The sequence below is a fragment of the Nycticebus coucang genome, chromosome 14 (assembly GCF_027406575.1).
Source record: "Nycticebus coucang isolate mNycCou1 chromosome 14, mNycCou1.pri, whole genome shotgun sequence".
NCBI lineage: Eukaryota > Metazoa > Chordata > Mammalia > Primates > Lorisidae > Nycticebus > Nycticebus coucang.
The window spans coordinates 47818274-47830824 of record NC_069793.1 but is presented as its reverse complement, the minus strand read 5'-3'; the positions used below and the strand labels follow the sequence as shown (position 1 = coordinate 47830824).

At 35.9% G+C, this 12551-nt stretch overlaps 2 protein-coding genes across 5 annotated transcripts in view; one reads left to right on the top strand and one right to left on the bottom strand.

The window, feature by feature from the left end:
* SOX6 (SRY-box transcription factor 6) overlaps positions 1-12551 on the bottom strand; it is a 667807-nt gene that overhangs the window by 546951 nt on the left and 108305 nt on the right. The window lies entirely within an intron of this gene.
* Positions 9261-9892, top strand: LOC128565721 (protein MIX23-like). Its single transcript, XM_053562409.1, has one exon. The coding sequence runs from the start codon at positions 9272-9274 to the stop codon at positions 9638-9640; it is 369 nt and encodes a 122-aa protein (XP_053418384.1). The 5' UTR covers positions 9261-9271; the 3' UTR covers positions 9641-9892.

Below are 12551 nucleotides of genomic sequence, written 5' to 3'. Positions count from 1 at the left end.
TACCATCTAACCCCAGCAAGAATGGCTCACATCACAGAATCTCAAAACTGCAGATTTGCAGGCATGGATGTGTACAAAAGGGAACACCTTTTACACTGCTGGTGGGGCTGCAAACTAATACAATCTTTTTGAAAGGAAGTATGAAGAACCCTCAAAGCACTCAAGTTAGACCTCCCATTTGATCCTGCTATCTGATTACTGGGCATCTACCCAGAAAGAAAAAAATCCTTTTACCATAAGGACACTTGAACTAGATGGTTTATTGCAGCTCAATTTACAATCGCCAAAATCTGAAAACAGCCTAAATGCCCACCAACCCAGGAATGGATTAACAAGCTGGGGTATATGTACACCATGGAATACTATTCAGCCATTTAAAAAGATGGAGACTTTACAACCTTTTTATTAACCTGGATGGAAGTGGAAGACATTATTCTTAGTAAAGCATCATAAGAATGGAGAAGCAAGAATCCAATGTACTCAATTTTGATATGAGGACAATTAATGACCTAATACACGGTGGGGGACGGGGAAAGCAGAAAGAGGGAAGAAGGGAGGGGGTGGGGGAAGGGAAAAGCACAGACAGGGAAGGAAGGGGGTTGGGGGGTTCCCAATGTGTGACACACCTTTTGGGGGCAGGACACAATTATAAGAGGGACTTTACCTACCAAATGCAATCAGTGTAACCTGGGTCTTTGTACCCTCAATGAATCCCCAACAATAAAAAAAAAAGGGACCCTATTTCCACATGTTGAGGTACTGGGGGTTAGGGCTTCACCATATGAATTTGGAAGGTATACAGTTGACTTCATAACAATAACAATAGCATAATACTACTAATAACACTGTTACTATATTCTATATGGTACTGATACTTTACTAATTTAGTTAACTTATAGTTTTATACTCATACTCATTTCTTTTATTATTATTATTATTATTTGGGATTCATTGAGGGTACAAAGAATTAGATTACACTGGTTGTGGTTGTTAGGTAAAGTTCTCCTTGTAAATGTGTCCTGCCCCCACAAGGCGTACCATACACCGTACCCTCCTATCCCCCCTCTCCTCCCCTTCCCTGATCCTTCATTCGCTTACCCCCACCTTGCATTAGATCATCTATTTTTCTATTTTTCTAAATTTTTCCGTATTTTTCTAAATTTCCATAATACTGAACACTTTTAATTGGAAAAATCAAGCAAAAACTATGCAATTCTATGATTTTATATAGAGTTCACACTTACAAAAACCACACTCTTAACCAATATTCAAAGAGATTTTTCTAAACTGTAATTAACATACAATTAGTATGTATGTACTAATGTATGTATTAGTATGTATTATTTACTAATATGAGTTCTACATCCTATATCCAGAAAATAAGTGAAAGATTTAAATATAGCCTATTTAACAGGCATAATACTACATGATTATGAAAACTTTCATTTGGAATCCTAGACAAAGGCATAGAAAACACTTGTGGTGTATATCCACTCCATTATATAATAGAGTTTTAATTTAGAAAATAAAATTACCTAACTTCTCTTAAATCAGTAATATTCCTCTGAAGATATGGCATGAGATAGATTAACTACTTTTTCCTTGTAACTTCTATTTCCTCATCCCTAAAATGAACACAATACTATTCTAACTCACAGATTTGTTGCTAAAATTAAATGATAAAATATATGTAAAGCAAATAAGCACAGTCCCCAGCACTTAACAAGCACTCAATTAATGGAAGCAATTGTCACTATCTGTGATATATAAGAGACATCTGTAAAACATAAGAATACAAAAAAGATAAAAGCAAATGCGTTTTCAAACTATAACATGCCAGTACTAGTCAAAAGAAAACTCTAATAATATCACACAAGAAAGGATTAAAAGCAAATAGCTTTACATAAAGCTATTTTTATCTTTATATAAAGAAAATAGTAATAATAATAGTATCAGTAATAGTAATAATTATAAAGCAAATTCACCAATACGATATAACAGTTCTGAGGGACGGAGGGAGGGGGGTGGGGTCTTGGTGTGTGTCACACTTTATGGGGGCAAGACATGATTGCAAGAGGGACTTTACCTAACAATTGCAATCAGCGTAACCTGGCTTATTGTACCCTCAATGAATCCCAAACAATAAAAAAAAAAAAAGATATAACAGTTCTAAGTTCATATAAATGTAACAAAATTATCTCAAAATATTTAGGTAAGTCTGGCAGATATGTAAGGCAAAATAGATCCATTACGAGAATGAAGATTTTAACGTACTTTTCTTGATAAATGATAAAACAAGTAGGTGTTAAAAACAGAAAAAAAATAAAATAATTAATCAATATGATCTACCAATTTAACCTAATTTACCCAACAACTGCAACAACTGCACACACACCAAAAAAAACATTATTTTTAAACAAACACCATATCATCATACTTAATGATGAAATGTTGAAAGCATTTCCTGTGAGATAGAGAATGCAACAAGGGTGTCCACTATTACACTCCACATTGCATTAGAATTTAGATATTTATCTAATATTCTATCTATTTAGATAGATAGAATATTAGATGGATAGATAGAATAGATAGATAGAATATTTAGATAGATAGAATATTAGATAGTACATTAGTACAGAATATTAGAATATCTAATATTCTATCTATTTATCTATTCTATCTATTCTATCTATTCTAAATATTAGATATTTAGATAGGATAGAATATTAGTACAATAAGGCAAGAAGAGAAATACAATATGTAAGGATTAAAAAGAAGAAACAAAACTGTCACAATGTGCAAATGATATCATTGTATAGGTAGAAAATTCAAACCAACCTACAGATAAAGCATAATAATTAATAAATGGGTTTGGCAAGTTTGTTACATGCCAGAGCATTATACAAAAATATACTGATTTGCTACACACAATCCCAAATAAAATGAAATTTATAAATACCATTTACATAAAATTATCACAGATATCAAATATCTAATTAAAACTTATAATGAAAGATATGCAAGGTCTCACTGAAATATAAAACATTTTTGAGAGTTTAAAAACCTAGTAAGTGGAGGGCTATACTGTCATCGGCTGAAAGACTCAAAGACCCAAAGACTCCTCAAATTAATTTATAGAGTCAATGCAATTCCAATCAAAAGTCCAAATGTATGTGTATATATAATGTGCTAAGTTCATTCTAAAATTCATATGAAAATTCAAACATCCTTGAACACAAAGAATCAACTTGCTCTATCAATTATCAAAAGAAGGCAACAGATCAGTGGAACTGGCACTGCTGAGTAGCTTAGATCGAGTGGAACTGGCAAAGGGGAGAAAAATACTCTTTTGGAACAGAAGAGACAGCATAGAAAAAGGAAACAAATAAGCAGGTATATGTACTTGATTTACACCAAAATTAGCACTATATTACACAGTGAGGATAGAATGGAGTTTTCTTTTTTCAAAAAAAAAATGGATGCTGGGTCAATAAGACATCCATATGGAAAAGAAAATAAACCCTGACTTCTACCTCATATCATACTCACTTATCAGTTCCAGGTAGTATATTGGTCTAAATTCAACACATAAAATAATGAACAAATATTCCTAACTTGAAATTAATGAAGGTCTAGGGGTTTCAAAGGTTCTATGAACACCTAAAGGTTGTACAAAATGATCTGTGTTTTTCTGGGGAAATTATTCATATCATTCATAACCTCAAAAAAGAAAGAGATAAATAAAATACATTACCTAAAATAAAAGTTGGACAATTTCTTCATGAATTCAGGGTAAGAAAATATTTCTTTTTTTTCCTTTCCTTTTTTTTTTTTTTTTTTTTTGAGACAGAGTCTCTATTACCCTACGTAGAATGCCCTAGCATTGTAGCTCACAGCAACCTCAAACTTGGGCTCAAGCAATCCTCTTGCCTTAGCCTCTAGAGTAGCTGGGACTGTAGGCACCACAATGCACAGCTATTTTTAGAGACAGAGTCTGGCTCTTGCTCAGGCTGGTTTCAAACTCCTGAGCTTAAGCAATCCACCCACCTCATCCTCTCAGAGTGCTAGGATTACAGGCATGAACCATCACACCTGGCCTAAAATATTTCTTAAATAAAAATTTCTTAACCAATTTCTTGAACAATTAAAAGCATTAAACAAAACAGAAATTTGGTCAATTCAAATTTGGATAAATTTAATTTGATTACGTAAATGTTAAGCATTTCTGTGTATCAAAAGACACCATAAGAGAGTAAAGGCACCTCAAAGTCTGGGAAGATATTTGCAACACAGAAATGATGCCCTTGTTGCCCCTACTTAAGGGTGTCTTGGTCCACATCTGATTTTAATCAGAGTTGCAATGGACAGTCCCATGCAAGCTCAAACTTACCTTGCAAGTATTTCATTTCAAGCACTCACTGTACATTCTGCCACCTTCTACTTTAAGACCTTCTCTGAAAGCACAGAAGTACATTTAGCCCAACACAAACTCAGCTTAGAAGATAGAGGACTAAATGTTCTTGGAGGAAACTCTCAACCAGCATTGAATAAGAGCTCCAAACTCTCTTCCTAAAGGAAGGCACTCTTTGCTCTTCTCTGCAGTGCCTGAAAAATCAAGTTCCTAATGCCTATAGTGTGACCTCGATATGAAGCCTTTTCCTTCTTCCTGACCTCCCCGTCACTATTCCCTCATTTCTACTTCCTGAGACTATCTCTCAGATAGCTATCTGCACCCTAGTCCTTATCAAAGGTTCTCCTTTTGTTGAACCCAAACTAAGACTAAACTGGTTTGTACCCAGAATATATTAAGAACTCCCACAAATCTGAAAGAAAAAGACAAGCAATTGAATAGAAAAATTGACCAAAAAATTAAAAAAGGATTCATAAAAGATTAAGGCCAAGAAAAATGTGCTTAATATCATTAATATTTAGGAAACTGCAAACCAAAATATTAAAACTATAAAGACTGATAACAAATAATTGGAGAAGGTATCTGACAATATGAACTCTCATATATCTCTGATAGAAGTATAAATAAAAAGGATTTGTAAAACAATTTGGCTTTATCTAATATAGATAAAAATACCACATCCTATCATCCAGAAATTCCACTTTTAAGATTCTACCTAACAGAGATGCGTGGCCTTGTACAGTAAGTATAAAAGAATGCTTATAGCAGCATTATTCATATAGCTCCAAACTGGAAATGTTTCTCAAGAGTAGAATGAATAAACTGGATATGGTCATATAGCAGAATACCACACAACAATTAAAATGAGCAAAGTACAGCTACACAAAATAATAAGGATGGCTCTCACAAATATAATATGAAATGAAAGAATCCAGAAACAAAAAAATACATACATGTGATTATATATATAATATACAATTTCATTATATAAAGTATAGAAAACCAAAACTGTGTTGTTTAGGCATGCATGCTCTGGAGGTGAAACTGTAAAGAAAAGCAAAGAAGTAATTATCATAAAAGAGAGGTTGCAAAGGTTTTTGCCTTTGGAGGAGGAAAGGGTTAGTGGTTAGAACCAGAGAGCGCTGTATATGTTCTATTTCTTAACCAGTGGTGAGAGGTGTTATACAGATACTTAATGATAAAACATCTTTGTTTTGTGTACCTGTATTATAATCTATAATAAAAAGTTTAAAATTTTTGTTTTTTTTAATCTCTGACATTTAAACACAAGAAAAGCCATCCAATTCAAAATTAAAAAATACTGACTAAAATAATAAGATAGTAGTTTTCACCTGTATGGTCCAGGGTATACAGAAACATGAACTCTCAAACATTATTGGTGGGAGTACAAATTGACACAGCAGCCATGAAAGACAATTTGATAATATTTATTTAAAATTTAAATTTTCTATATGCTTTAACTCACAGCTTCATCTCTATAAATTTTTCCTACAGATATATTTATACCTGAACACAAAGAAGAATACCCTAAGGTACTCACTGCAATATTGTTAGTAATAGCAAAAGACTGGAACTAATCAAAAAGTCCAATAATGGGGAGGGGTTAAAGAAATTATAGTTCACCCATACATTGAAATACAGGGTGTCCATAAAGTTCTCATGTAATTGAAAATAGTGTATAATGTGGTCATTTAAAAGGAATGAAAAAGCTCCATACATCCTGATACATAATCCTATACATATATATATAATAATATATATAATAATATATATATAGATAGATAGATAGATAGATTATTGCCCAGGATATTGAAACATTTAAAAAGCAATATACAGGCAAATATGTATAATACAGTACCATTTGTGTTAAGTTAAAAAAAAAAAAAAATGAGACAAGCTTCAAGATGGTTGGCATCTGATAATTGCCTCTTCCACAAAGAAGAATCAAAATAGCAAGTAGATAGTCATACTTTGACTAGATCACTAGTGAGAACACTAGAAATCAACAGAGAAGTGACAGGAAACAATCTCTGTCTCTTTTTAAGCAAACGAATAAAAAAATTATCTGGATTCAGTGGGATCCAGTTGGAGTCTCAGCTACTTGGGAGGCTGAGGCAGGAGAATCACTTGAGCTCAGGATTTCAAGGTTGCAATGAGCTGTGATCACACTACTACACTCCAGCCTGGGCAACAGAATGAAACTCTGTCTCTTAAAAAAGTGGGGGAAAGGGTGAGGCTGGAGAACCAAAAACAAACATGCTCCTGAAATGCCACTTAGTCAAGAAAGAAATTGAGAAAGAAATCAAGAAAGTTATTTACTTTCTTTTCTTTTCCTTTCTTTTTGATGACAGTCTCACTCTGTCATCCTGGTTGAGTGCCATAGCATCACAGTTCACACCAACCTCAAATTCTTGGGCTTGAGCAGTCCTCTTGTGTCAGCCTCCAAAGTAGCTGGGTCTACTGGCACCTGCCATCACACCCAGCTAATTTTTTTATTTTTAGTAGAGACAGGTGTCACTCTTTAGTAGAAACAGGTCTCGAACTCCTAAGCTCAGGCCATCCACCTGCCTAGGCATCCCAGAGTGCTAGTATTACAGGCATGAGCCACTATGCCTGGCCTGAAAAACTTATTGAAACAAGTAAAAAATTCAAACGCAAGTAACAAAACCTATAAGATACAATAAAATTAGTGCTAAGAAGAAAATTTATAACAATAAACACCTATATCAAAAAGTAGAAAGATGGGCAGCACCTGTGACTCAGTGAGTGGGGCAATGGCCCCATATACCAAGGGTGGTGTGTTCAAACCCAGCCCCAGCCAAGCTGCAACAAAAAAATAGCTGGACATTGTGGCGGGCACCTGCAGTCCCAACTGCTCAGGAGGCTGAGGCAAAAGAATCACCTAGGCCCAGGGGCTAGAGGTTGCTGTGGGCTGTGATGCCACAGCACTCTACCTAGGGCAATAAAGTGTGACTCTGTCTCTAAAAAAAAAAAAAAAAAGGTAGGAAGATTTGAAGGAAGAGCAAGATGGTGACAGAGTAACAGCTTCCTTGCAACTGGGCACAGTGAGACTGGGGAGAGAAGACTCCAGGCATCTCTGGCTGGTGGAATCTGCCCTTAAACATCCCCTTGGGGCACAGGGAGTCAGTGAGAAACTTCTGGATCCCATGAGGAGGACAAAAGCAGTGGAGAACGGGCAAGTGGTTTTGTGTGTTCGTTCCATCTAATCCCACTGGAAACTGTAAGTACAGCAGGAGTGAGATTATAAACTGGAAAGGCCTTACCTGTGAGTTGTTTTGTTTTTTCTGGACTTGCACTCAGTTGAACTAACTTGAGAGAACTTGGGCAAGAATGCAGAGGACTTTAAGCATCGTCTAGGGCCCAGACTGAGCCGCTGAGCTGCACGTTGCTAATAGTGTTCGGCTGTGGGCCGTAGAGCCATTGTGGGAGAACCGCCCCAGAAAGCTCCACCCTCAGGGTCTCACAGCAAGGATTGGGCAGGAGACCTTGGGCAAGTAATCTAGTGACTGAGCAGCTTGAAGGTGAGGACTGAGACACCTTACAGCCTTGGCCCTCAGGGAGATAGAGTGAGACTGGATTTGGCACACTGTGACTCATTACTACGCTAGTCCAGAGGCACGGTAACTTAAAGAGCAAGAGGAAGTGAAAGGAAAATTAGGGTAAGGAAACAGATAATAGAAAACACACATGAGGAAGAATCAGCAGAAAAATCCTGGTAACATGAAAAACCAGTCCAGAGCAACACCCCCAAGGGACTATGAGGTTGCTACTACAGAGGATTCCACCTATTAAAAAAATGTTAGAAATAACAGAAAGGCTGGGGCAGCACCTGTGGATCAAGGAGTAGGGCGCTGGCCCCATATGCCAGAGGTGGTGGGTTCAAACCCAGGCCCTGGTCAAAAAAAAAAAAAAAACTGCAAAAAAAAAAAAGAAATAACAGAAAGGGAATTTAGAATACAGATGATGAAAACAATGAAGGAAATGATGGAAACAATGAAGGAAACTGCTCATAAAGTGGAAAATAACCAAAAGGAAATCCCAAAACAGAATCAAATAAGAGATGAACCATATAAAGAATATAGAAAGGATATAGCAGAGCTGAAGAAACTGAAGCAGTCAATTAGGGAACTTAAAGATGCAGTAGAAAGTATCAGCAACAGATTAGACCATTCAGAAGAAAGAATCTCAAGAGGTAGAGGACAAAGCCCTTGAGATAACTCAGATAGTTAAAGAGGCAGAAAAAAAGAGAGAGAAAGCAGAATGTTCACTAACAGAATTATGGGACTTTATGAAGCGTTCCAACATACGAGTTATAGGAATCCAGAAGGGGAAGAAGAATGCCCCAGAGGAATGGAAGCCATACTAGGGAATATTATAAATGAAAATTCCCCAAATATCACCAAAGATACTAACACACTCTTTTCAGAGAGAATTCGAACCCCAGGTCACCTCAACTCTAACAGAGCTTCTCCAAGACACATTGTGATGAACCTGTCCAAAGTCAAGACAAAAGAAAAGATTCTTCAAGCTGCCAGGAGTAAGCACCAGTTGACTACAGGGGCAAATCCATCAGGGTGACTGCAGATTTCTCTAAGGAAACTTTTCAAGCAAGAAGACAATGGTCATCTACATAAACAGAACAATTTTCCAACCCAGAATTCTATAACCTGCTAAGCTAAGCTTTAAAATTGACTGAGAAGTCCAGCAACTCACCCAACAAAGAAATAACCAGCCAAAATGATACCTGGAGGTTTAACTGAAGCCAAACCTGCCACTCCAGAAATCCAGGAGATTGCTAACAAGGAATTACTCAAGGTGATGAGGACAATTGATGACAGAATAGTACATGAATTAAACACTACGGTTCCAACAGCTTCCTTTGCAGGGAAAATTGATGCCAGCCAAACCTGTAAACAACTTTATGAGTCTTTGATGGCAGCTCATGCCAGTAGGGACAGAGTCATAAAAAATTGTATAGCCCAGACCTCAGCAGTAGTAAAAACCCTCCGAGAAGAGAGAGAAAAGAATTTGGACGATTTAACGTTATTAAAGCAACTTAGAAAAGAGCAGACAAAGTTGAAATGGATGCAGTCAGAATTGAATGTTGAAGAAGTTGTAAATGACAGGAGCTGGAAGGTGTTTAATGAACGCTGCCGAATTCACTTCAAGCCTCCAAAGAATGAATAAAAAAAAGAAAGATACTTTTTATTTAAAGGACCGGGTCATCTCATAAGAGCTAAGCATGACAGATATCAACAGGGCAGGCTTCCTAGGATGATTTCTGAGCCAACAGTCCAAGACCTTTTGTTGATTTCAGCCTCACTTAGCCAAGACCTCAAATATAAATAATTCTGATAATTGTGGAGAAATCAACTGCTATTTTATACTGATTCTATAAAAAAAAAGTTTTGTAACTATTAAAATAATTTTCTGACTCAGAAAAAAAAAAAATAAAAAAAAAAATAAAATTGACTGAGAAATCTAATCATTTATTGTTATACAAACACTGAGGAAATTTGCCACAACAACACCAGCTCTACAGGAAATACTTCAACTTGTTCTACACACTGACCATCACAATAGATCAACAGCAAAGTAAGAACTCAGCAATTAAAGGACAGAACCTAACTTCCACACTGAGGCAAAAGATAAAACTAAGCACTGGCTTGCATTCCCCACTGAAGAGGCATAGATTGGCTGACTGGATTAAAAAACACAAGCCATCCATTTGCTGTCTGCAAGAAACAGACCTGGCTTCAAAACACAAATTAAAACTCCGAGTTAAGGGTTGGAAGACAATTTATCAGGCAAACAGAATTCAGAAGAAAAGAGGAGTTGCAATCTTATTTTCAGATACATGTGGATTTAAAACAACTAAAGTCAAAAAAGACAAAGATGGTCACTTTATATTGGTCAAAGGAAAAATATAACAAGAAGATGTTTCAATTCTAAATATTTATGCACTCAACATAAATGCTCCCAGATTCTTGAAACAGACCTTACTCAGTCTGAGCAATATGATATCCTATAATACCATACTAACAGAAGACTTTAACACTCCTCTTACAGAGCTGGACAGATCCTCTAACAGAAATTAAACAAAGATATAAAGGACTTAAATAAGACCCTAGAACAACTGTGCTTGATAGACACATATAGAACACTCCATCCCAAAGATAAAGAATATACATTCTTCTCATTGCCCCATGGAACATTTTCCAAAATTGATCATATCTAGGACACAAAACAAAACTCAACAGAATCAAAAGAATTGAAATTTTACCTTGTTTCTTCCCAGGCCACAAGACACTAAAGGTGGAACTCAACTCCAACAAAAACATTCAACCCCACACAAAGGCATGGAAATTAGACAACCTTCTGTGGAATGACAGTTGGGTACAGGAAGAAATAAAAGACGAAATCATTAACTTCCTTGAGCATAACAACAATGAAGACACAAGCTACCAAAACTTGTGGGATACTGCAAAAGCAGTTCTGAGAGGAAAATTTATCACTTTAGATGCTCCATTCAAAAAAACAGAAAGAGTGCATCAACAAACTCACAAGCCATCTTACGAAATTGGAAAAAGAAGAACAATCTAAGCCTAAACCCAGCAGAAGAAAAGAAATCTCCAAAATTAAATCAGAGAACAATGAAATTAAAAACAAAAGAATCATTCAGAAAATTAATGAAACAGGAGTTGGTTTTTTGAAAAAATAAATAAAATAGATAAACCTTTGGCAAGACTAACAAGAAATAGAAAAGTAAAATCTCTAGTAACCTCAATCAGAAATGATAAAGCGGAAATAACTGATGCCACAGAGATACAAGAGATCATCTCTGAATACTACCAGAAAAACTATGCCCCGAAATTTGACAATGTGAAGGAAATGGATCAATATTTGGAATCACACCCTCTCCCTAGATTTAGCCAGGAAGAAATAGAGCTCCTGAACAGATCAATTTCAAGCACTGAGATTAAAGAAACAATAAAAAATCTTCCAACCAAAAAATGCCCTGGTCCAGATGGCTTCACACCAGAATTCTATCAAACTTTCAAGGAAGAGTTTATTCCTGTACTGAGAAATTATTCGAAAAAATTGAGGAGGTACGAATCTTCCCCAACACATTCTGTAAAGCAAACATTACCCTGATACCAAAACCAGGAAAAGACCCAACTAAATAGGAGAATTTCAGAGCAATTTCACTAATGAATATAGATGCAAAAATTGTCAACAAAATCCTAGCCAAGAGAGTACAGCTTATCATCAAAAAGTCATACGTCATGGTTCAGTAGGTTTCATCCCAAGGATGCAATGCTGGTTTAACATATGCAAGTCCATAAACGTTATCCACCATATTAACAGAAGCAAAAATACAGACCATATGATCCTCTCAATAGATGCAGATAAAGCATTCAATAAAATCCAGCATCCTTTTCTAAATAACACACTGAAGAGTATAGGCATACGTGGCACATTTCTTAAACTGATCAAAGCTATCTATATCAAACCCACAGCTAATATTTTACTGAATGGAGTAAAACTGAAAGCTTTTCCTCTTAGAACTGGAATCAGACAAGGTTGTCCTCTGTCACCTTTACTATTCAACATAGTGTTGGAAGTTCTAGCCAATACAATTAGGCAAAACAAGGAAATAAAGGGCATCCAAATGGGAGCAGAGGAGGTCAAATCTTTGCTGACGATATGATCTTATACTTAGAGGACCCCAAAGACTCAACCACAAGACTCCTGGAAGTCATCAAAAAATATACTAATGTCTCAGGATATAAAATCGATGTCCACAAGTCAGATGTATAAGGCAATAACAGTCAAGATGAGAGGCTAATTAAGGACACAACTCCCCTCACCATAACTTCAAAGAAAATGAAATACCTAGGAATATACCTAACATAAGAGGTGAAGGACTTCTATAAAGAAAATTATGAAATCCTAAGAAACAAAATAGCAGAGGATATTAACAAATAGAAGACCATATCATGGTCATGGCTGGGGAGAATCAACATTGTCTATACTTCCCAAAGCAATCTACGGATTCAATGCCATCCCTATTAAAATACCAACATCTTACTTTCAA